At 53.4% G+C, this 26,566-nt stretch overlaps 1 protein-coding gene across 4 annotated transcripts in view; it reads right to left on the bottom strand.

The window, feature by feature from the left end:
• LOC142470059 (dipeptidase 2-like) overlaps positions 1 to 26,566 on the bottom strand; it is a 113,410-nt gene that overhangs the window by 73,355 nt on the left and 13,489 nt on the right. The window contains exons 1-2 of one of the 4 annotated variants that reach the window (XM_075576958.1): positions 2,234 to 2,462; positions 395 to 644 (exon numbers count right to left, since the gene is read on the bottom strand). In XM_075576958.1, the coding sequence (XP_075433073.1) occupies positions 395 to 615 (221 nt within the window). In that variant the 5' untranslated portion in view covers positions 616 to 644; positions 2,234 to 2,462. Of the gene's footprint in view, positions 1 to 394; positions 645 to 1,460; positions 1,598 to 1,687; positions 1,716 to 2,233; positions 2,463 to 26,566 lie in introns of those variants that run through there. The other 3 variants (XM_075576957.1, XM_075576959.1, XM_075576960.1) reach the window with 3 other exon arrangements.

Genomic DNA, 26,566 nt, shown 5'->3' with positions numbered 1-26,566 from the left:
CAGGATTCCTTCAAGTGAACCCCATCTGATTGGGACATCAGAAGATAAAACCCAGAACTGGGCGTAAGAGTGCTTCTATTCTTATGAAGGACCGTAAAGGTCAAGAGGAAGACAAATAAAATAAGAGGAAGATACAGAAGAGGAAGAAGCAAGAAAGGGAAATGCTGATGGTGAACCAATGACATTAACAATGATATACACTGGTATGGCAATTGTTACTGTCTAACTAATTTGCCTCTGTGTCTCATAGACTTCAATGAAGTCCCGGTGATTAAAACCAACACTTTTAGATTAAAATGCCATCTTTTGGTCCAGAAAACCCTAAACTTCACTCATGTTGGTCTTTGAAGGATGACATCTCCAGACACCGGCACCACTCGTTTCTCGGACTTACCCATCGATTAAAGGGAACCTCTTCATTAGGTTGCTTGCTTCTTGGTTCTTGAGGTCATCATTAGAAGATAAAACAAGTGGAATCAGGGTGTAGAGCAAAATCCATGCGAGGAACCATGGGAGATCCATTGGAGACTGGTGCCTTCTCCATGAGAGATTCATTGGAGACTTGGGCCTCCTCCATGGGAGATTAACCGGAGGTAGGGGCCTCCTCCATGCCATGACAGAGACTGTTCCAGAACTATGGGCTTCTGCAAGAGGTGAAATAAACCCGGAGAGCCGATTATGTGACTTAACCTGCTCCTTTTAAGGAAATTCCAGCAGGACCTCATGGTCATTACAGGGGTAGTGATAATTACAATTCATACACGTGACTGACTCTTTAACCCATTAAAAACATCACTGTCGATTTCCTGCAGATGTTAGAGAGTAACCCTTTGGAGTCCAATTTATCGGCTTCTTTGCAGCTGGGCTTTACCTCCCGGCTCATATATACCCTTTTAATAGAAATTGGACTACCTTTATGATAGATGACAAGACGATTTCCCTGATCTCCCCGATTTAGCGATCCTACTTTCCGGATACAGGGAGGGACACACGATTACACTGGACGCTAATCTACTCGAATTACAATTCAAATTGATAAATGGTGCCTTCCTGGTACCCAGACAACTAAATAAATTTCGCACTGAAACGGAGGCCGTCCGTACAAAGTGCGGGTGTGCGGACGCTACAATTGCCCACTGTTTGTGGTACTGTGGGAAGATTAGGAGGTTCTTGAACAAAACTTTAAATTATTTGAATAAGTTCCTCCATCCAAGGTTACCGTTGGACTATAAGGCGCGCTATTTGGGTGTGTGGAGGACTGGGGGACCCAGACTGGCGGGATGGTGATATTGGCGGCTCGCAAACTGATTATTGGTGAATTGGCCAAAACCATTTCCACCGGGTATCTATCCATTACAATCCTTTCTTTTTCACATTTTGATCACTGAAAAGCTTGGTACACTTTCCGATAACTCTTAACGGAGCCGGGAAATGTATACCCAAATGGAAACCATATTTACACAATCTGCCTCCAGCTGTCTTTAAAGAAGTCATGGCTCCGATTAAATACTCCGAATGAGTATCAGCTGTGTTACCGAGGGGAACTTGGCTGAAACTGAATCTGTTTATAGGGATGGACGTTTGCTGGTAACTGAAGGGTTCCCGGATCGACATAAGGTGACTGGAGTCCGCTGTTCCCCCCCCCCCCCTTTTCTTCTCCCCCCCCCCCCCCCCCAATCCTTTTTACTTGATTTCTTCATTCTCTGTCTTTCCCTAAAAGGAGAAGCGGCAGAGTAGAGCTGTTATTTACAACCTGGTTAGCAAAAGTAAGTAGGGTTAAAAATATTTAATAAAATGACTGAGCTAAGACGTTGGACCAATACAGTTTGATTCCCTATTCTTCTATTAAAGAAGGAATGTTACTGTGACATTTATTCCGTATTTACAATCTGTATTGGCCAGTATATTAGTCTTATTTTCCTTTTTTGGTGTTTATTTAAAATATTGATGTGGTATAACTGTGAAGATATGTGAACACCTGTTTTATATTATGTTCAATTGTAATAAAGAAATGTACCCCCCCCCCAAAAAAAACCGCACCCGTCATTAGGTCACTTTGCTCCTACGTGGGACTGACCCTTTAACCCAACCATGTCCCTACTCAACTTTGGATAGTAGGGGAAGAAAGGCGTGATGTCTTTGGTGCTGGGCAAGAAAAGGGTCTGTTTAAAAGGCTAAATAAAGAAAGTGAATTAGAGCAGAGCGATACAAGACTACAAATACATTTCCAAACCTTTTCTGCAGGAATGCGCCCCCCCCCCTGTGGTCAGCGTCCCCCGACTCCTTGTACTGGATGCCACAAGTAGCCACAGCAGCAGCTGCTCATCCCCCGATCTCCCGTCTAATAAATTCTACATAAGCTGCTAATGACTTCCTGATTTCGGGTTTTCCGTCTCGGTTTGGCTTGTAGGCACAACTTGTACCTAACGCTTACATCACGACTTGTCCCCGCAGAGAGGGCGGACGTCACTGAAACAACACACATAACAAGATGCTGTGTCCTAGTTAAGTCTTATCTTGCAGCCACAAGCTGCTTAAGCCTTTCGCTGCTCGACGTGCCTGGAACACATTGCTGGAGGGGAACAGGTTAACTCTCTGCAGGGGAAATCCGGCCCAAAGACATTTTTTGAGATAATAAATAAATTGGTGTTTTTTTCAAGGTGCACACCAGTCTCTTTTTCTTTTCTCGTTGTTATTGATTTTCTAACGTTGCTGGTAAATATGACAGATTTCAACTCATCTCTACCATTTTCCAGGTTTAAATTATACTTTAAAAGAAAAAATATATCTACTATATATTTCTGAAAGCACTGTATGTCTGCATGGCCTGTGTCCCTAGCGGCAATCTCATTGGTCCCTTGGCCCGCCCCCGCACACCTCTCATTGGCCTGAGGCGGAGTGACGGGCCCAAGGGGACACACACACACACACACACACACGTGTAGGGGGGTGTTACCTACATTAGCGAGGCTAACGCGCACCTCCTCCTCTCCCCGTGTGTCCCGCGCTTTCACCCCGCCCCCCCCCCCTCCCCCGGCGCCGCTACAGTCAGCGGGACACACACACTATTACCCCTTCAGCGCCCCCCCCCACCCAGTGTCAGCGGCCGTGCGAGACCCCCCTTCTATATCTCCCACCTCTCCCCCCCCACACATATACATGCCCCCCCCCTCCCCGGCGCTACAACTCACCCCTTCCCCGGCGGGGGAACAGCCAGTGGCCAGGCAGGCTGCCTCGCGGCGCTGAGTACCCAAGATGGCGGCGCCCGGGACACAGCGGGGGAGCGGCCACAACACGCTGCCTCCCGCCTCAGATCCACGTGGGACCTGCCGGACGGGTGAGTGAGCGGCCTTCACCTCCCTTCCACCCCCTTCACCTCCCCTCCACCCCCCCTTCACCTCCCCTCCACCCCCCCCCTCTTCACCTCCCCTCCACCCCCCCCCTCTTCACCTCCCCTCCACCCCCCCTCTTCACCTCCCTTCCACCCCCCCCCTTCACCTCCCCTCCACCCCCCCTTCGTCTCCCCCCCCCCCTTCCCACCGCCTCCCCCCCCTTCCCACCGCCTCCCCCCCCCCTTCCCACCGCCTCCCCCCCCTTCCCACCGCCTCCCCCCCCTTCCCACCGCCTCCCCCCCCCCTTCCCACCGCCTCCCACCGCCTCCCCCCCTTCCCACCGCCTCCCACCCCCCCTTCCCTCCGCCTCCCACCCCCCCTTCCCACCGCCTCCCCCTTCCCACCTCCTCCCCCTTCCCACCACCTCCCCACCCTTCCCTTCCCACCACCTCCTCCCCCTTCTCACCACCTCCCCCCCCTTCCCACCACCTCCCCCCTCCCCCCCTTCCCACAACCTCCCCCCTCCTCCCCCTTCCCACCACCTCCCCCCTCCTCCCCCTTCCCACCTCCTCCCCCTTCCCACCTCCTCCCCCTTCCCACCACCTCCCCCCCCTTCCCACCACCTCCCCCCTCCCCCCCTTCCCACCACCTCCCCCCTCCCCCCCTTCCCACCACCTCCCCCCTCCCCCCACTTCCCACAACCTCCCCCCTCCTCCCCCTTCCCACCACCTCCCCCCTCCTCCCCCTTCCCACCTCCTCCCCCTTCCCACCTCCTCCCCCTTCACACCACCTCCTCCCCCTTCCCACCACCTCCCCCCCCTTCCCACCACCTCCCCCCTCCCCCCCCTTCCCACCACCTCCCCCCTCCCCCCCCTTCCCACCACCTCCCCCCTCCTCCCCCTTACCACCTCCTCCCCCTTCCCACCACATCCCCCCTCCTCCCCCTTCCCACCACCTTCCCCCTTCCCACCACCTCCCCCCTCCTCCCCCTTCCCACCACCTTCCCCCTTCCCACCACCTCCCCCCTTCTCCCCCTTCCCACCACTTCTCCCCTTTCCCCCCCCCCACTCCCCTTTCCACCCCCCCCTTCGCTCCCCTTTCCCCCCCCCCTCCGCTCCCCTTTCCCCCCCCCCTCCGCTCCCCTTTCCCCCCCCCTCCGCTCCCCTTTCCCCCCCCTCCGCTCCCCTTTCCCCCCCCTCCGCTCCCCTCCACCCCTTTCCCCTCCCACCCCCTCCCACACTTCCACCCCTTCCCCCCCTCCTCTAACCCTTGCCCCCCTCCTCTAACTCTTGCCCCCCTCCTCCACCCCTTGCCCCCCTCCTCCACCCCTTGCCCCCCTCCTCCACCCCTTGCCCCCCTCCTCCACCCCTTGCCCCCCTCCTCTACCCCCTCCTCCCCTTCCCGCCGCCCTTCGCCTTCCTGCCCGCCTTACCGCCTCCCCACCCCCGCCTCTGCATTTCACCCGCCCTTACTCCGGCCGCCTCTGCCTTTCACCCACCGCCTCACAGCCGCTGCACGCACTCAACAGACACCCGCCACACTCGACACATACCTGCCGCCACACACACCTGCTGCCTCCCGCCCCTACGCACCGACATCACTGACCCACCGCCTCACACCCTAGCAGGACCCCCACTCACAGACAGCACTCACAACCCACGCGCCACCCGCCGCCTCACACCCTAGCAGGACCCCCACTCACAGACAGCACTCACAACCCACGCACCATCCGCCGCCTCACACCCTAGCAGGACCCCCACTCGCAGACAGCACTCACAACCCACGCGCCACCCGCCGCCTCACACCCTAGCAGGACCCACACTCACAGACAGCACTCACAACCCACGCACCATCCTCCGCCTCACACCCTAGCAGGACCCCCACTCGCAGACAGCACTCACAACCCACGCGCCACCCGCCGCCTCACACCCTAGCAGGACACACGCCTCACATTTTTACATCACTTATGGCACCAAAATATACATTGTACTGTGGTGTGGTTACAATAAACCATTTTTATACAACATCGTATTACATTTTCTTCCATCTTTCTTTTCAATATTATTATCCAACCTTTACAACAAACAGTCACCTATTGTTCCACAATTTATAAATAATACTACCTATTACGCATTTACATCCCGGGCAACGCCGGGTCTCTCAGCTAGTATTAAAATAAAAAAGGTATAAATCAGATGCTCAAACTTAACTCAAAAATACACCATTTTAAAATTAAATAATTAACTCACAGATTGTACAAAACATAACTTTAGTCAGACACATATTACAGACGTTAGGTTCGGATATACTGTTCTCTGTATTGATACCCATTTAACCTGGTTCTTTTCTCTGTTTACCTCATCTCTGACCTTGTGCAATTTGCCGCGAGAGACTCCAGGATGTGTGTGCGAAAGCCTGATATATTCGGTCTTTTTCACTCTGTGGTAGGAAGTCGATATAGGGTTCCCATTTAGTAAAGAAATTCTCAATTTTTTGTTCCTTATTGGTCTCCGTTTCCATTTTATCCAAGGTCATTAGCCGAGATATGTTTTAACCGTTTCCAAGTTTGGAGGGTCATACTTCACCCATTGCACCATTATAGACTTTCTAGCTGCCAGGAGTATAATTTCAGAAATCCTTAGGATTCCTGAGTCCCCATTAACTTCTTTCCACCCCTCCATGCTCCCAAATAAAACCGATAGAGGTTCCTTCACAGTTACCACTTTTGTCATGTCATGTATATATATTAGAACCTAGTCCCGAAAATCAGATATACATGGGCATTCCCATAGGCAGTGATTTAGATCCGCTTTAATAAGCAGACATTTCTGGCATTTATTTTGATCCTTTTCTATCTGTTTATATTGGATATCAAACGCATAATATGCTCTATGTAGTAATTTAAATTGTAATTCCCTCCATGTCTGTGATATAATTATTTTCCTGGTTCTACCCAATCCTACCAGCAAAGAGTCAATCTCCGTTATTTCTCGTTCCACTTGGCTGCCACATTTTGCAATTTCTTGCCATGGTCTTTATCTCGGATCCAATCATATAATTCAGAGATCGAATATGTCATATTATTTTCAGTCCTAAAGTAGCTATCAAAAGTGTTGTTTTCTGGAGAGTCAGCAGATCGGTTACACGTGCTGTGGTCCTGCCCCCGTTTGGTACCTATATGGGTCAAGATTAGCTATATGGTACCTATATGGGTCAGGATTGGCTACAGAGGCTATTGGATCTCGAAATTCCACTAGATCCCTGGCGCTTTCTATTGAACAGAGCAATACCGGGACTAGCAAAAGTTGATCTCAAATTAGTTGCCCACTTTGCAACAGCCGTAAGGGGCGAGATCGCAGCGTCATGGAAACAGAATGAAATTCCTCCAATTCCCAAGATTCGGAATAGAATTTGGCACGTATGTCAGATGGAAAAGTTAAAGAGTTTAGACGACTCTGGTGAAAAAGTTCTAAAAGTCTGGGTGCCCTGGCTAGCCCAGACAGACATCCCAGGGGTAGAGATAACCACAATAATGCTTTAATAGTTACAGGTGCGTTCTCCTATGATGACATAGTTGGCTGAACTGCTATCAGTCCCTAATGCTTAGATAAGAGAGAGGGGCAAACAAACCCATACATTATCCAGGTACCGGAATTTAAGACTCAGGAAAGAGAGATTTGAGCGGAACCCTCTGCCCTCTCCCCCCCCCCTCCCCTATCCTTCCCTTCCTACCTTCACTGACCCTTTCAGGTTATTTTTCTTATAATGAGACAGATGAAAAACCGTGTATGAGCTCCAGGTGACCAGACTGCATATGCACAATGGCAGAGATGAATGAATGGAGCGGATACCGGACAATAGGAGATATAAGTGGTACAATTGGTAATAAAGGGAATGAGGGGGGGAGGCAAGAGGGGAACAAGTGTGGGGACAATCCTAAGCCGTGATGTATGGCCACTAAGTCCCCACGTCCTCGGCGAGCCCAGCGTGGAGTAACTTTTACTCACGATTAATCGTCGTCCTGCTTCCCTTCCCTGCTGTTTGCACTGACGCTGCCGACTGCTGTGCGTTCTCCCAATGGTTTCCGGTAGTGTGTATTCGACCGTCACAGGTAAGTATTGCAAAAGTAGATCAGAACAACAGCTGCGCCAAAGAAAAAATAGGAACTCACCAGCAGAGGAAAATTAAAAAAGTTTAATAGAACTTATCTGTTATTTATTTGATTACCACGTGTATTACTGCTGTGAAGCGCTATGTACATTAATGGCGCTATATAAATAAAGACATACAATACAATACATAAAAAGCACAGACACAAACAGTGAATGGACTCTCCTCTCACGCATTTCACGCCCCCTGTGGCCTTGAAATAGCACCACAGGGGGTGTGAAACGCGTGGGAGGAGAGTCCATTCACTCTTTGTGTTTCTGCTTTTTATGTAGTTCTATTAAACTTTTTTTAATTTTCCTCTGCCGGTGAGTTCCTATTTTTTCTTTGGAGCAGCTGTTGTTTTGATCTACTTTTGCAATATTTTTCTTATAATGTACACAGTTGTTATATGTATGGAATGTTAGTAATTCAAGAAACTATAATGGATGTCTGCTGTATTATCACCGTATTTTGAAAACCAATAAAAAATACAAGTTAAAAAAAATAAATGTTTTTTTCTAATATCTCTTTCTTATCTCTAGGCTCATACAGTAATGTATGATCTGCATGTAGGGGAAGTAGTGAGATTGTGGGAATTCCTTCTTAACTCTGAGCTCTTCAAATTACATAAAGTGTTCCCGTTCTGCATCTACCAGCTGCCCTATATTTTTTATGCCCTTGGTTTCCCACATCTTAAACATATTTTGAGACCGACCTGGTTCAAATTTCATGTTACCTTGTATAGGTGAAGGAATAGGAGACAGGACTCCTATGCAATGCTCACAGGGAACGTCCATGCATCAATGCCAACAGTAATGTTGTTCCAAATACACACAGCTTTGTAGTTAAATCGGTATATCCATATCACTAATAACCCTTAAAGCCACTCTTTGTGGACTCCCACTAACCTCTGTAAGGGGTATATTTTGTATGGGTGTCACAGGCCATGGGTACAGTGAAAAAAGGAAGAAAAAAACTCAAGTGTCTGGAGATCCAGGTGCTGTGGGGCGTGCTCCTACCGAAGTGGTATTCAATGCAGAAGATTCTTGGATGGCGGTGCAGCTGCCTTGGAAAAAATTTGTGGGACCAAACTTTCAAAGTACTGGGTACAAAAAAGTTTAATGGCGCATAAAAACAGCAACAGACAAACTCTGACGCGTTTCAGCCGCAACGGGCCTTTGTCAAAGAGTATGGTATACACAACACACATAAGATTTAAATATCCACAATTCCCGCCTCCTGTGATGACGTATCGGCGCTCTCTACCTATGAGAGTCAGCCCATCCCCTCTGACAGGGACGCTAAGTAATAACAGCACTAAACGCAGCTGGTAAACACTGTCAGAGGAGACGGGCTGACTCTACGTGGCCCATGTATGTTTTATCAGTGGATTCCCTCTAATTACTAAAGGTATATTTCCCCAAGTCGTGTGTAGGATCTCTCTCAGCATCATTGGGAGCACCATTTGTTCCTCAAGTTTCGTACAGGAATATATTCCTTTGTCCATGAGCCAGACTCCCATATGCCTGGCTATGTCAAATTGTATTTTCTAATGTAAGTAAACTCACTCCACCACGTTCCTTTGGGAGAAATAGTTTTGACATTGCAATTCTATTTCTGCCTTTGTTCCATGTAAACTTATTTATTGCACTATTAATCGATGTAATCGATTTTATGTCTGCATGGCGAACCAGGATAGGCAGCATCTGCAATGGGTATATAATCCTTGCGAAGCTGTACATCTTAACGAGTTGGCATCTACCCGCTAAGTTCAATGGGAGGCCTTGCCAGCTTTCCAGCTCTTTAATCACTTTAGTTAGGGTTTATTTAAAATTGCTTGCGTACAATTTTTCCAGGTCGGGGTCTATATTAACCCCCAATTATTTGATCGGGTGTCTTGTCTTTTGAAACCTGGCACAAGAGGGTCTTTCCCATCTGTATGTAAAATTCTGATGAAATGCTGTTTTCCCGGTCTCCAAATATTTCCCTCTGTCGACTATCTCTTTGAAGGCGTTTCGCAGGGGTAGTCCTACATCTGGCCCCAAGATCTTATAGAATTCGGCCGTAAAGCCTTCAGGCCCTGGTGCCTTCCCATTTTTAAGTTTCTTTACGACGGCCTCTATTTCTTCCCTGGTAGTTGGAGCGTTAAGTTCTTATTGCTCTTCATTAGTTATTTTTGGGAACTTTAATCCCTGTAAAAACTTGTCTTGAGCTACATCATCCCGCTCACTGGTAGTATACAGAATTTTGATAAAAGTCCCTGAACACAGTACAGTACATATTTCTTCAGGAGCGGATGTTCGTTCACCTGAAGCTTTACGCATCCTAAGTATGTGTTTTGGCTGTGTAGCTCGTCTAACTAGATTTCCTAATAATTGACCTGCCTTGTTATCATACTGATAAAGGTTAAGGTCCCTAAATTGGAGCTTTTTTTGTTCCTTTCTGTGTAGCCATATTTCGCATGCATTCTTTGCTTCCATATATTTGGCCCTGTTTTCTAGGGTGCCATTTTGTTTGAAGTGACACAATGCCCTGTTCAGTTCCTTGCTAGATTACATGTATTCTGATTCTGTTTCTTTCATACGTTTGTTCATGTATGTTAGAATCTTGCCTCTCGTTACCGATTTAGCGGTTTCCCAATACAATTTCCCCTCAGTTTGGTGTATAGCGTTTGTATCCTGGAAATAGTACCAGCTATTGAGGAGGAAAGCTTTAAACTCCTCATTATTATGAAGATAATTTTGCCGCCACAACCAAAATTGAAATTTGGTGCTACTGTCGCGTGACGTGAGCTGCTTCAGCCAATAAAGGCGAACCAGCTCCGTGACAAGTGCGCTACGCCCCCCAAACGCCGCGACCCAACTCCTACAGTTTGAGCAGAGATCGCTGGGCTGCAGGAGCACGATGGCGGAGGGCTGAAAGTGCTGAGACTGGAGGCGGGGGTGGAGGGCTGGAAGTGCTGAGACTGGAGGCGGGGGTGGAGGGCTGGAAGTGCTGAGACTGGAGGCGGGGGTGGAGGGCTGGAAGTGCTGAGACTGGAGGCGGGGGCGGAGGGCTGGAAGTGCTGAGACTGGAGGCGGGGGTGGAGGGCTGGAAGTGCTGAGACTGGAGGCGGGGGCGGAGGGCTGGAAGTGCTGAGACTGGAGGCGGGGGTGGAGGGCTGGAAGTGCTGAGACTGGAGGCGGGGGTGGAGGGCTGGAAGTGCTGAGACTGGAGGCGGGGGTGGAGGGCTGGAAGTGCTGAGACTGGAGGCGGGGGTGGAGGGCTGGAAGTGCTGAGACTGGAGGCGGGGGCGGAGGGCTGGAAGTGCTGAGACTGGAGGCGGGGGCGGAGGGCTGGAAGTGCTGAGACTGGAGGCGGGGGTGGAGGGCTGGAAGTGCTGAGACTGGAGGCGGGGGTGGAGGGCTGGAAGTGCTGAGACTGGAGGCGGGGGCGGAGGGCTGGAAGTGCTGAGACTGGAGGCGGGGGTGGAGGGCTGGAAGTGCTGAGACTGGAGGCGGGGGCGGAGGGCTGGAAGTGCTGAGACTGGAGGCGGGGGTGGAGGCCTGGAAGTGCTGAGACTGGAGGCGGGGGTGGAGGGCTGGAAGTGCTGAGACTGGAGGCGGGGGTGGAGGGCTGGAAGTGCTGAGACTGGAGGCGGGGGTGGAGGGCTGGAAGTGCTGAGACTGGAGGCGGGGGTGGAGGGCTGGAAGTGCTGAGACTGGAGGCGGGGGCGGAGGGCTGGAAGTGCTGAGACTGGAGGCGGGGGTGGAGGGCTGGAAGTGCTGAGACTGGAGGCGGGGGTGGAGGGCTGGAAGTGCTGAGACTGGAGGCGGGGGTGGAGGGCTGGAAGTGCTGAGACTGGAGGCGGGGGCGGAGGGCTGGAAGTGCTGAGACTGGAGGCGGGGGTGGAGGGCTGGAAGTGCTGAGACTGGAGGCGGGGGCGGAGGGCTGGAAGTGCTGAGACTGGAGGCGGGGGTGGAGGGCTGGAAGTGCTGAGACTGGAGGCGGGGGTGGAGGGCTGGAAGTGCTGAGACTGGAGGCGGGGGCGGAGGGCTGGAAGTGCTGAGACTGGAGGCGGGGGTGGAGGCCTGGAAGTGCTGAGACTGGAGGCGGGGGTGGAGGGCTGGAAGTGCTGAGACTGGAGGCGGGGGTGGAGGCGGGGGCGGAGGGCTGGAAGTGCTGAGACTGGAGGCGGGGGCGGACAGTGGCCGGGCAGGAGCACTGTGCGAGTGTCTGTGCAGCCTGTCCCTGATTGAAGGAGCGGAGAGCCAATCAGAGAACAGTGGGGGCAGAGCCCCCACCCCAGCGGCCCAGAGAAGTCTGTGTCCTTCCTAGCAATAAGGTAAGGACACAATTTGGGGGGTGATGGGGGGCCAGGATGAGCTGTGGTGATGATGGTGGGGAGGTGGGGGTATATTTTATATGTATTCAGGGGCATGGGTGTATTTTTTATATGTATTCGAGGGGCGTGGGGGTATTTTTTATATGTATTCGGGGGCATGGGTGTATTTTTTATATGTATTCGGGGCGTGGGGGTATTTCTTATATGTATTCGGGGCGTGGGGGTATTTTTTATATGTATTCGGGGCGTGGGGGTATTTTTTATATGTATTCGGGGCGTGGGGGTATTTTTTATATGTATTCGGGGGGCGTGGGAGTATTTTTTATATGTATTCGGGGGGCGTGGGAGTATTTTTTATATGTATTCGGGGCGTGGGGGTGTTTTATATATGTATTCGGGGGGCTTGGGGGTATTTTTTATATGTATTCGAGGGGCGTGGGGGTATTTTTTATATGTATTTGGGGGGCGTGGGGTATTTTTTATATTTCGGGGCGTGGGGGTATTTTTTATATGTATTCGAGGGGCGTGGGGGTATTTTTTATATGTATTTGGGGGGCGTGGGGCATTTTTTATATGTATTCGGGGGGCGTGGGGGTATTTTTTATATGTATTTGAGGGGCTTGGGGGTCCAGTATTGTGTCCAGTATTTTTGGACAAGCCACCTGGCATCCCTAACCATCTCTCTGTAACCAGATCACATTAGTCCCTTTATGAGTACAATTCTTATTTCCTTGCCGCCTGGCCCATCTCAGCGGTGCGGGGATCTTGCAGGGGAACCTTTTTTCTTGGCTGCGCTATTTTCCTCCATGCTGTATCTCCGTCTCCTCTCTGAGGTTCTGTCCTCCGGTCCTGCTGCATGCTGGGGGATAAAGCGCTCTGCTGCTTCTGCGTCTGAAAATATTTTGGCCCTCCATTTATGAAGACTCTTAAGGTGGCAGGATATCACAGGGAAAATGTCTTATATTGCTTATATAGCATACTGCAAACTTTACTGAACTCCCGTCTTTTATTTGATACTGCAGCATAATCTTCTTTCCCTCATAATTAAGGCCATCCGAATTCTTATAGGCTCTTAATATTGTTGATTTTTCATTAAAGTCCAGAAACTTTGCGATTACTGCACGTGGCCTACCTTCCTGGTTCTGCCTAACCGGACAAGTCTGTGAGCCCTTCCCACTTTGATGTTAGTGTGATCATGTGGTAGTGCCAGGGATTCGGGCAGCCATTTTGTGCACAAATCCTGCAATGGAGAGGGTTTCACCTCTTCAGGGACTATTAATCTCATATTATTTCTGCGTGACCTGTTTTCCAGGTCCTCCACCTTGTCTGCTAAAGTTTTATTTCTTTTTTTTTAAGAGTTTGAATGTCCTGCTGCATTTCTGAGGATACATCCTCTAAGACCCCCACTCTAGATTCAACTTCACCCACCCTGGTGTTTTGCAGGGTTAGTTCCCCTGTAAGATCATCTAGGGATTTTGGCAATGTTTCATAATGTTCATTTAAAGCAGGCATCCACACTTTTGCTACAGCCCTGGCTAACTCACCATAATCGCTGGGACTTTCTGCCTCCTGAGACACCTCTGATTCCTGTGGATCTGCATGCAGCTCCTCCATGTGCTTGGAAGCCATCTTGGTGTGATCTGACTTTCTCCCAGCTCTCACCTGCTTTTGCTGGTATTTGGGGGACAGCCATGTCTGCCTGGAGAGAAATTTCTCCATATAAAGGCTTCTCCTTACTTTTCAAGTTGCTGTCTTGCTGTGGATCTTTTCCTGCCTTTCCTCCTGTGTTCAGCTGGATTGAAACTGTGAGGAGTTATATTCAGCCTGATGTCTCTGCAGAGACTGCCTGCACATGTATCTCTCCCTCACAGGAACATGCAGAGACTGCCTGCACATGTATCTCCCCCTCACAGGAACACGCAGAGACTGCCTGCACATGTATCTCCCCCTCACAGGAGCACGCAGAGACTGCCTGCACATGTATCTCCCCCTCACAGGAACATGCAGAGACTGCCTGCACATGTATCTCTCCCTCACAGGAACATGCAGAGACTGCCTGCACATGTATCTCCCCCTCACAGGAGCACGCAGAGACTGCCTGCACATGTATCTCTCCCTCACAGGAACATGCAGAGACTGCCTGCACATGTATCTCCCCCTCACCGGAACAACGCAGAGACTGCCTGCACATGTATCTCCCCCTCACAGGAGCACGCAGGGACTGCCTGCACATGTATCTCCCCCTCACAGGAGCACGCAGGGACTGCCTGCACATGTATCTCCCCCTCACAGGAGCACGCAGAGACTGCCTGCACATGTATCTCCCCCTCACAGGAACACGCAGAGACTGTCTGCACATGTATCTCCCCCTCACAGGAACATGCAGAGACTGCCTGCACATGTATCTCCCCCTCACAGGAGCACGCAGAGACTGTCTGCACATGTATCTCCCCCTCACAGGAACATGCAGAGACTGCCTGCACATGTATCTCCCCCTCACAGGAGCATGCAGAGACTGCCTGCACATGTATCTCCCCCTCACAGGAACATGCAGAGTCTGCCTGCACATGTATCTCCCCCTCACAGGAGCATGCAGGGACTGCCTGCACGTGTATCTCCCTCTCACAGGAGCACGCAGAGACTGCCTGCACGTGTATCTCCCCCTCACAGGAGCACGCAGAGACTGCCTGAACGTGTATCTCCCCCTCACAGGAACACGCAGAGACTGCCTGCACGTGTATCTCCCCCTCACAGGAACACGCAGAGACTGCCTGCACGTGTATCTCCCCCTCACAGGAACACGCAGAGACTGCCTGCACATGTATCTCCCCCTCACAGGAGCATGCAGAGACTGCCTGCACATGTATCTCCCCCTCACAGGAACACGCAGAGACTGCCTGCACGTGTATCTCCCCCTCACAGGAGCATGCAGGGACTGCCTGCACGTGTATCTCCCCCTCACAGGAGCACGCAGAGACTGCCTGCACGTGTATCTCCCCCTCACAGGAACATGCAGAGACTGCCTGCACGTGTATCTCCCCCTCACAGGAACACGCAGAGACTGCACATGTATCTCTCCCTCACAGGAACATGCAGAGACTGTCTGCACGTGTATCTCCCCCTCACAGGAACACGCAGAGACTGCCTGCACATGTATCTCCCCCTCACAGGAACACGCAGGGACTGCCTGCACATGTATCTCCCCCTCACAGGAGCACGCAGAGACTGCCTGCACGTGTATCTCCCCCTCACAGGAGCACGCAGAGACTGCCTGCACATGTATCTCCCCCTCACAGGAGCATGCAGAGACTGCCTGCACATGTATCTCCCCCTCACAGGAGCATGCAGAGACTGCCTGCACGTGTATCTCCCCCTCACAGGAGCATGCAGGGACTGCCTGCACATGTATCTCCCCCTCACAGGAGCACGCAGAGACTGCCTGCACATGTATCTCCCCCTCACAGGAACACGCAGAGACTGCCTGCACATGTATCTCCCCCTCACAGGAACACGCAGAGACTGCCTGCACATGTATCTCCCCCTCACAGGAACACGCAGAGACTGCCTGCACATGTATCTCCCCCTCACAGGAACACGCAGAGACTGCCTGCACATGTATCTCCCCCTCACAGGAACACGCAGAGACTGCCTGCACATGTATCTCCCCCTCACAGGAGCACGCAGAGACTGTCTGCACATGTATCTCCCCCTCACAGGAACACGCAGAGACTGCCTGCACATGTATCTCCCCCTCACAGGAACACGCAGGGACTGCCTGCACATATATCTCCCCCTCACAGGAGCATGCAGAGACTGCCTGCACATGTATCCCCCCCTCACAGGAACACGCAGAGACTGCCTGCACGTGTATCTCCCCCTCACAGGAGCACGCAGAGACTGCCTGCACGTGTATCTCCCCCTCACAGGAGCACGCAGAGACTGCCTGCACATGTATCTCCCCCTCACAGGAACACGCAGGGACTGCCTGCACATGTAATTCCCCCTCACAGGAGCACGCAGAGACTGCCTGCACATGTATCTCCCCCTCACAGGAACACGCAGGGACTGCCTGCACATGTATCTCCCCCTCACAGGAACATGCAGAGACTGCCTGCACATGTATCTCCCCCTCACAGGAACACGCAGGGACTGCCTGCACATGTAATTCCCCCTCACAGGAGCACGCAGAGACTGCCTGCACATGTATCTCCCCCTCACAGGAGCACGCAGAGACTGCCTGCACATGTATCTCCCCCTCACAGGAGCACGCAGAGACTGCCTGCACATGTATCTCCCCCTCACAGGAACACACAGAGACTGCCTGCACGTGTATCTCCCCCTCACAGGAGCACGCAGAGACTGCCTGCACATGTATCTCCCCCTCACAGGAGCACGCAGAGACTGCCTGCACGTGTATCTCCCCCTCACAGGAGCACGCAGGGACTGCCTGCACATGTATCTCCCCCTCACAGGAACACGCAGAGACTGCCTGCCCATGTATCTCCCCCTCACAGGAACACGCAGAGACTGCCTGCACATGTATCTCCCCCTCACAGGAACACGCAGGGACTGCCTGCACATGTATCTCCCCCTCACAGGAACACGCAGAGACTGCCTGCACATGTATCTCCCCCTCACAGGAGCACGCAGAGACTGCCTGCACGTGTATCTCCCCCTCACAGGAGCACGCAGAGACTGTCTGCACGTGTATCTCCCCCTCACAGGAGCACGCAGAGACTGTCTGCACATGTATCTCCCCCTCACAGGAACACGCAGAGACTGCCCGCACATGTATCTCCCCCTCACAGGAGCATGCAGAGACTGCCCGCACATATATCTCCCCCTCACAGGAGCACGCAGAGACTGCCCGCACATGTATCTCCCCCTCACAGGAACACGCAGGGACTGCCTGCACATGTATCTCCCCCTCACAGGAACACGCAGAGACTGCCTGCACATGTATCTCCCCCTCACAGGAGCATCCCCCTCACAGGAGCACGCAGAGACTGCCTGCACATGTATCTCCCCCTCACAGGAGCACGCAGAGACTGCCTGCACATGTATCTCCCCCTCACAGGAGCACGCAGAGACTGCCTGCACATGTATCTCCCCCTCACAGGAGCACGCAGAGACTGCCTGCACATGTATCTCCCCCTCACAGGAGCACGCAGAGACTGCCTGCACATGTATCTCCCCCTCACAGGAACACGCAGAGACTGCCTGCACATGTATCTCCCCCTCACAGGAGCACGCAGAGACTGCCTGCACATGTAGCTCCCCCTCACAGGAGCACGCAGAGACTGCCTGCACATGTATCTCCCCTCACAGGAACACGCAGAGACTGCCTGCACATGTATCTCCCCCTCACAGGAGCACGCAGAGACTGCCTGCACGTGTATCTCCCCCTCACAGGAGCACGCAGAGACTGCCTGCACATGTATCTCCCCCTCACAGGAGCACGCAGGGACTGCCTGCACATGTGTCTCCCCCTCACAGGAGCACGCAGAGACTGCCTGCACATGTATCTCCCCCTCACAGGAACACGCAGAGACTGCCTGCACATGTATCTCCCCCTCACAGGAGCACGCAGAGACTGCCTGCACATGTATCTCCCCCTCACAGGAACACACAGAGACTGCCTGCACGTGTATCTCCCCCTCACAGGAGCACGCAGAGACTGCCTGCACATGTATCTCCCCCTCACAGGAGCACGCAGAGACTGCCTGCACGTGTATCTCCCCCTCACAGGAGCACGCAGGGACTGCCTGCACATGTATCTCCCCCTCACAGGAACACGCAGAGACTGCCTGCCCATGTATCTCCCCCTCACAGGAACACGCAGAGACTGCCTGCACATGTATCTCCCCCTCACAGGAACACGCAGGGACTGCCTGCACATGTATCTCCCCCTCACAGGAACACGCAGAGACTGCCTGCACATGTATCTCCCCCTCACAGGAGCACGCAGAGACTGCCTGCACGTGTATCTCCCCCTCACAGGAGCACGCAGAGACTGTCTGCACGTGTATCTCCCCCTCACAGGAGCACGCAGAGACTGTCTGCACATGTATCTCCCCCTCACAGGAACACGCAGAGACTGCCCGCACATGTATCTCCCCCTCACAGGAGCATGCAGAGACTGCCCGCACATATATCTCCCCCTCACAGGAGCACGCAGAGACTGCCCGCACATGTATCTCCCCCTCACAGGAACACGCAGGGACTGCCTGCACATGTATCTCCCCCTCACAGGAACACGCAGAGACTGCCTGCACATGTATCTCCCCCTCACAGGAGCATGCAGAGACTGCCTGCACATGTATCTCTCCCTCACAGGAACATGCAGAGACTGCCTGCACATGTATCTCCCCCTCACAGGAACACGCAGAGACTGCCTGCACATGTATCTCCCCCTCACAGGAGCACGCAGAGACTGCCTGCACATGTATCTCCCCCTCACAGGAGCACGCAGAGACTGCCTGCACATGTATCTCCCCCTCACAGGAGCACGCAGAGACTGCCTGCACATGTATCTCCCCCTCACAGGAGCACGCAGAGACTGCCTGCACATGTATCTCCCCCTCACAGGAGCACGCAGAGACTGCCTGCACATGTATCTCCCCCTCACAGGAACACGCAGAGACTGCCTGCACATGTATCTCCCCCTCACAGGAGCACGCAGAGACTGCCTGCACATGTAGCTCCCCCTCACAGGAGCACGCAGAGACTGCCTGCACATGTATCTCCCCTCACAGGAACACGCAGAGACTGCCTGCACATGTATCTCCCCCTCACAGGAGCACGCAGAGACTGCCTGCACGTGTATCTCCCCCTCACAGGAGCACGCAGAGACTGCCTGCATATGTATCTCCCCCTCACAGGAGCACGCAGGGACTGCCTGCACATGTGTCTCCCCCTCACAGGAGCACGCAGAGACTGCCTGCACATGTATCTCCCCCTCACAGGAACACGCAGAGACTGCCTGCACATGTATCTCCCCTCACAGGAGCACGCAGACTGCCTGCACATGTATCTCCCCCTCACAGGAGCACGCAGAGACTGCCTGCACATGTATCTCCCCCTCACAGGAGCACGCAGAGACTGCCTGCACATGTATCTCCCCCTCACAGGAACACGCAGAGACTGCCTGCACATGTGTCTCCCCCTCACAGGAGCACGCAGAGACTGCCTGAACATGTATCTCCCCCTCACAGGAGCACGCAGAGACTGCCTGCACATGTATCTCCCCCTCACAGGAACACGCAGACTGTCTGCACATGTATCTCCCCCTCACAGGAACATGCAGAGACTGCCTGCACATGTATCTCCCCCTCACAGGAGCACGCAGAGACTGCCTGCACGTGTATCTCCCCCTCACAGGAGCACGCAGAGACTGCCTGCACGTGTATCTCCCCCTCACAGGAACACGCAGAGACTGTCTGCACATGTATCTCCCCCTCACAGGAACATGCAGAGACTGCCTGCACATGTATCTCCCCCTCACAGGAGTACGCAGAGACTGCCTGCACATGTATCTCCCCCTCACAGGAGCACGCAGAGACTGCCTGCACATGTATCTCCCCCTCACAGGAGCACGCAGGGACTGCCTGCACATGTATCTCCCCCTCACAGGAACACACAGAGACTGCCTGCACATGTATCCCCCCCTCACAGGAACATGCAGAGTCTGCCTGCACATGTATCTCCCCCTCATAGGAGCACGCAGAGACTGCCTGCACATGTATCTCCCCCTCACAGGAGCACGCAGAGACTGCCTGCACATGTATCTCCCCCTCACAGGAACACGCAGAGACTGCCTGCACATGTATCTCCCCCTCACAGGAACACGCAGAGACTGCCTGCACATGTATCTCCCCCTCACAGGAACACGCAGAGACTGCCTGCACATGTATCCCCCCCTCACAGGAACACGCAGAGACTGCCTGCACATGTATCCCCCCCTCACAGGAACATGCAGAGACTGCCTGCACATGTATCTCCCCCTCACAGGAGCACGCAGAGACTGCCTGCACATGTATCTCCCCCTCACAGGAGCACACAGAGACTGCCTGCACATGTCTCTCCCCCTCACAGGAACATGCAGAGACTGCCTGCACGTGTATCTCCCCCTCACAGGAACACGCAGAGACTGCACATGTATCTCTCCCTCACAGGAACATGCAGAGACTGCCTGCACGTGTATCTCCCCCTCACAGGAACACGCAGAGACTGCCTGCACATGTATCTCCCCCTCACAGGAGCACGCAGAGACTGCCTGCACATGTATCTCCCCCTCACAGGAACACGCAGAGACTGCCTGCACATGTATCTCCCCCTCACAGGAGCACGCAGAGACTGCCTGCACATGTATCTCCCCCTCACAGGAGCACGCAGAGACTGCCTGCATATGTATCCCCCCCTCACAGGAGTACGCAGAGACTGCCTGCATATGTATCCCCCCCTCACAGGAGCACGCAGAGACTGCCTGCACATGTATCTCCCCCTCACAGGAACACGCAGAGACTGCCTGCACATGTATCTCCCCCTCACAGGAACACGCAGAGACTGCCTGCACATGTATCTCCCCCTCACAGGAGCACGCAGAGACTGCCTGCACATGTATCTCCCCCTCACAGGAGCACGCAGAGACTGCCTGCACATGTATCTCCCCCTCACAGGAGCACGCAGAGACTGCCTGCACATGTATCTCCCCCTCACAGGAACACGCAGAGACTGCCTGCACATGTATCTCCCCCTCACAGGAGCACGCAGAGACTGCCTGCACATGTATCTCCCCCTCACAGGAACACGCAGAGACTGTCTGCTTTTTGCTGTTCACAGGATCATTCAGTGAGTTTTTATCTACTGACTTAAATCATTTGTTCTGGCTGTTTAAGCTGCTGATCCGTGTAGGAGCAGTGGGGCTGCAGGCGCTCAGGGGGGGGTGACTTCACCCTCTGGCGCAATACTGGAAGTTCCTTCAGGTCTTTTGGAGTTTTTTTTTTGTTTCTGGAGGAAAAGGATCTGAAAATTCTAAAATCCGAACACCGCGATCAAAGAGAAAGATGAGAATCGCTGTAAAAAGTGTAGAAATTATCAAGGCAAAAAAAAAAAAAAAAAAGCACTATTTTTTCCCCCAGGAGATTATCTGGCGCTATTATAATCGGGGAAAGTACAAAGCGATTTCTGGTATGTCCCGGGATGGCCACGCTTTAAGCAAATGTCCACTTTCCATTAGTTAACAACATTTCTGTTTTGAACCCCCTGCATTTCTGAGCCTTTCCGTGACCCCGATTCGCGTCCCTGCAGGGGGGATGGGCCCTGGTGCTAAGAAGGATCCAGTTAGATGAAGGATGGTTTTTTTTTGGACGTATGAAGGTGAAGTGGATGGAGAGAAAAAAAAGACCTTTTCTAGCCCATACAGGGGGCTCTCTGTTCTTATCAGTGAAGGATTTCCTTCTAGAGCCTAATGTCCCCGCGCTTTCCTGTAATTCACTTACAACAACAAAATGGTCCACGGGTAGGGTTGCCAGGTGGCTTGTACAAAAATACTGGACACAAGGGCGAAAGGTGCGACGCGCGCGAGAATTGTTGGTGGGGAAGAATGTTATTTATAAATGACCTGACTGTTACGTCATTTTTTCTAAATTTCACTCCAAGTGTTCACCAATTTGCACCAATTTATACAGCAGGGCCCCGGGTATACGGCGAGTTCCGTTCCAGAGGCCCGCCGTAGAGTGAAAATCGCCGGAAAGCGGATCCGGCGATTTTCAGTGCTGCGCATGCGCAAACCGGCATTTTCGCCGTTCTGCGCATGTGCGACCTGCGGTCTGCGCGCGCAACCTGCGGTCTGCGCATGCGCGCCGGGCGCACCCGCCTGTTCTGCGCATGCGCGATTTCAAATTCAACATGGCGGCCCCCTTCTCGGTGCCGCCGTATCAGCGGATCGCCGAGAAGCGGGGCCCTGCTGTATTCTATTTCCTAAAAAATCTGGGGAGGAGTCTTGGGAGGGAGCGCCCTTCCGAGGATTGTTTTAGGAAATAGAATATGAAATAGTGCAAATTGGTGCAAATTGGTGCATGCTTGGAGTGAAATTTAGAACAAATGACGTAATGGTCAGATCATTTATAAATAACTGACCTGCAGTCATACTGTACATGGCGAGCAATACTGATCTTAATGCTCCCCCTCAAATTCCTAGATTGTTGCACCCCTCCTCATCCGCTCTCTTCCACCGTCCTCTCACCCACCTACCCCCTTGTCCTCTCAACCCCTCCCTTCATCCTCTCTCATCCCCCCCACCCTCCCTTTATCCTCTCACCCCCCCCCCCCCTCCCTGTCATTATCAGTACAGTAGCTTTCAAATTTAGACTTCAAAATCCAGCTGTAAATTGCATATTAGATCATGCCATTGAATGAGTAACCTGCTCTGTCTTCTTGGGGATGATCTGTAAGTACGGGTGCTGCAGAGATTGCAATGCTGCAGTGATGATCAGTAAGTAAGGGTGCTGCAGAGATTGCAATGCTGCTGTGATGATCAGTAAGTAATGGTGCTGCAGAGATTGCAATGCTGCTGGGATGATCTGTGAGTAAGAAGGGTGCTGCAGAGATTGCAATGCTGCTGTGGTGATCTGTAAGTAAGGGTGCTGCAGAGATTGCAATGCTGCTGGGATGATCTGTGAGTAAGGGTGCTGCAGAGATTGCAATGCTGCTGGGATGATCTGTAAGTAAGGGTGCTACAGAGATTGCAATGCTGCTGTGATGATCAGTAAGTAATGGTGCTGCAGAGATTGCAATGCTGCTGTGATGATCAGTAAGTAAGGGTGCTGCAGAGATTGCAATGCTGCTGTGATGATCAGTAAGTAAGGGTGCTGCAGAGATTGCAATGCTGCTGGGATGATCTGTGAGTAAGGGTGCTGCAGAGATTGCAATGCTGCTGGGATGATCAGTAAGTAAGGGTGCTGCAGAGATTGCGATGCTGCTGGGGTGATCTGTAACTACGGGTGCTGCAGAGATTGCAATGCTGCTGTGATGATCTGTAAGTAAGAAGGGTGCTGCAGAGATTGCAATGCTGCTGTGGTGATCTGTAAGTAAGAAGGGTGCTGCAGAGATTGCAATGCTGCTGTGGTGATCTGTAAGTACGGGTGCTGCAGAGATTGCAATGCTGCTGTGATGATCTGTAAGTACGGGTGCTGCAGAGATTGCAATGCTGCTGTGATGATCTGTAAGTACGGGTGCTGCAGAGATTGCAATGCTGCTGGGGTGATCTGTAAGTACGGGTGCTGCAGAGATTGCAATGCTGCTGGGGTGATCTGTAAATACGGGTGCTGCAGAGATTGCAATGCTGCTGGGGTGATCTGTAAGTAAGGGTGCTGCAGAGATTGCAATGCTGCTGGGGTGATCTGTAAGTAAGAGCGCTGCAGAGATTGCAATGCTGCTGTGATGAGAGCTGCGTTATGGAGCCTTTCTGAGAATTTACAATGCTGGTTATTATTAATAGATCTTGAAAATGGGAAAACTGTTAGTATAGTAAAATAAAAGTGAGGGTGAGTGAGCAATTAAGCAAAGTTGGCAGTACTGTATGTACTGTCTGTCACCACACACACACACACACACACACACACACACACTGAGACATACACACATACATTGAAATGCACACATACACACACATTGAGATACACACACACACACACACACTGAGATATACACACACACACACACACTGAGACACTCACACACTCAAACACACACACACACTGATGCACACACATATACAGGCAGGACACAGGATACAGACAGAAAGACAGACAGACACTGAGACACACACATACACTCACACACTGAGATACACACACAGAGATAGACAGACACACACATATACAGGCAGGGCACAGATAGACAGACACACACATATAAAGAGAGGACACTGAGACACACACACACACACACACACACACACACACACACACACACACACACCCCCCCCCCCCACCTCTCTGCTGCATGCTTTTCCTCCGCTCTTTGGCCCCACCCCCCAGGCTCCTGCCACCTCCCGATTGGCTGAATTACACAGCAGCAACCAATCAGAAGCTGCCCAGCCCCCTAGCAGCAGCAGCAGCCCTGCTCTATCCCATGTCCGGTATTATCTCTCATATGTTACCGGACAGGAGAACCAAATACCGGCCTGTCCGGTTCCATATCGGGCACCTGGCAACCCTACCCACGGATGCTTAACCATTTGGGGAAGGTCGCCGGGTGGACCTACAGGCTGACCTCCCTCCCCAGCCCACGGCCACTGTCCCCCTAGTGGAGGCTCGGGGCCCCTCGGCACAGTGGGGAGCCCGCCTTCCGCCTGCTGTTTGGACATAGCCATCCAGTTGGGGGGGGGGGGGCCTCCAGCCTCCCGGGCGATTGTTGGGACTATCCCGGGGCCTTGGTACATTGTAGGATTCCCCCCCCCCCCCCCCCCCCGGCGTCGTCTCTGCTTGGTACAAAATCTGACAGTCCTGCATCACCTTAACTTGGGGATGGGTGGGTGGGAAATCGTTACAGGCTGTGCCCCCAAGAGCACGGGCCCCTGCTAAATACCCCTTCTCCAGCCCGCCCCCTCCTTGATGTAACCCCCCCTCCCCACCGTTTGGTTATGTGCCTGCTGGCAAGGTGGAGGGGTTAACGTAGTCCGTGGGCAGGGTGGGAAATCTTGCCGAAATACATTGTTGAGAACAAAAAACTGTTTTTTTTCTTCCAAGTATACATCTGCCTTTTAATTACTTTGTTTTTCTCTTAACAAATCTTAAGGAGGCGTTTTTTTGTTTTTTTTTTGTAGTTTCATTCTGCAGAAACGATCAGAAAATGCTCTTAAGTCCGAACGCCGCGACGAAAGAGATAAGATAAGAATCCCCTTACGAAGCGGAAAAAAATTATCGCGGTGCGGAAAGGCGCGGCTCAGCGAGTAAAGACGCTGACTGGCACTGAGAGCTTGAAGAAGGAGATCCTGGTTCAATTCCCGGTGTCGGCTCCTTGGGCAAGTCACTTAATCTCCCTGTGCCTCAGGCACCAAAAACATAGATTGTAAGCTCTGCAGGGCAGGGACCTGTGCCTGCAAAATGTCTCTGTAAAGCGCTACGTAAAACTGGCAGCGCTATACAAGAACATGCTGCTATTATTATCTTAATATATAAAATCGAATGGTTGGTACTAGCTGCAGTGAATCTGATTGGTTCTCAGCCTCTGGCCAATCAGATTGGTGGGTGTGACGTCACCCAACTGCCACTCTCTTCCCCCTCGGACACACACACCTACCTCACTCCCCGGCGCTCAAACTCACCTCCCTCACTCCCCGGCGCTCCTACTCACCTCCCTCACTCCCCAGCGCTCAAACTCACCTCCCTCACTCCCCGGCGCTCCTACTCACCTCCCTCACTCCCCAGCGCTCAAACTCACCTCCCTCACTCCCAGGCGCTCCTACTCACCTCCCTCACTGCCCGGCGCTCAAACTCGCCTCCCTCACTCCCGGGCGCTCAAACTCACCTCCCTCACTCGCGGCCCTCACTATCCGGCGCTCAAACTCGCCTCCCTCACTACCCGGCGCTCCTACTCACCTCCCTCCCCGGCGGGGGAACAGGCAGTGGCCAGGCAGGCTGCAGCTGCCTCGCGGCGCCTCAGATGGCGGCGGCCGGAACGACCCCCTTCCTCCCTCGCGGCGCCTAAGATGGCGGCGCACGGAAGGACCCCCTTCCTCCCTCGGTGCGCATAAGATGGCGGCGCCCGGAAGGACCCCTTCCTCCCTCGCGGCGCCGAGTGAGAAGATGGCGTCGCCCGGAAGTAGAGGTAGGTGTCGCGTGTGTGTCGCTCCCCCCCCCCCACTTCACCCACCTCCCCCCCCACTTCACCCACCTCCCCCCCCCCCCACTTCACCCACCTCCCCCCCCCCACTTCACCCACCTCACCCCCCCCACTTCACCCACCTCACACCACCACCACTTCACCCACTTCCCACCCCCCCCCCCCACTTCACCCACCTCACCTCCCACACCTCACCCCACCTCCCACAGCACGCTCTCTACGGCTCAACATCCCGAGGAGCAGGAGGAGGGCGGCAGGGAGTTAATACCTCCTTTGTGCCACCGGGAGTCGGCGGAGGCCACGAGGGGGGAGAGAACCAGTGGCAGCCCGAGGAGCGCGCCATGCTGCCAGGTGAGGAAATGCAGGGGGAGGAATCCATGCCTTTGACGCCCCCCCCTGCCTTTGATGCCCCCCCCTGCCTTTGATGCCCCCCCCCCTGCCTTTGATGCCCCCCCCCCTGCCTTTGATGCCCCCCCCCTGCCTTTGATGCCCCCCCTGCCTTTGACGCCCCCCCCCCTGCCTTTGACGCCCCCCCTGCCTTTGACGCCACCCCCCTGCCTTTGACGCCCCCCCTGCCTTTGACGCCCCCCCTGCCTTTGACGCCACCCCCCTGCCTTTGACGCCCCCCCCCTGCCTTTGACGCCCCCCCCCCCCTGCCTTTGAAGCCCCCCTGCCTTTGACGCCCCCCCTGCCTTTGACGCCCCCCCCCTGCCTTTGACGCCCCCCCCTGCCTTTGACGCCCCCCCTGCCTTTGACGGCCCCCCCACCCTGCCTTTGACGCCCCCCACCCCCTGCCTTTGATGCCCCCCGCCCCCTGCCTTTGACGCCCCCATGCCTTTGACGCCCCCCCCTGCCTTTGACGCCCCCCCCTGCCTTTGACGCCCCCCCTGCCTTTGACGCCCCCCCTGCCTTT

Source organism: Ascaphus truei, chromosome 19 (assembly GCF_040206685.1).
Source record: "Ascaphus truei isolate aAscTru1 chromosome 19, aAscTru1.hap1, whole genome shotgun sequence".
Taxonomy (NCBI): Eukaryota; Metazoa; Chordata; class Amphibia; order Anura; family Ascaphidae; genus Ascaphus; species Ascaphus truei.
This window is presented reverse-complemented; position numbering and strand designations above follow the sequence as displayed.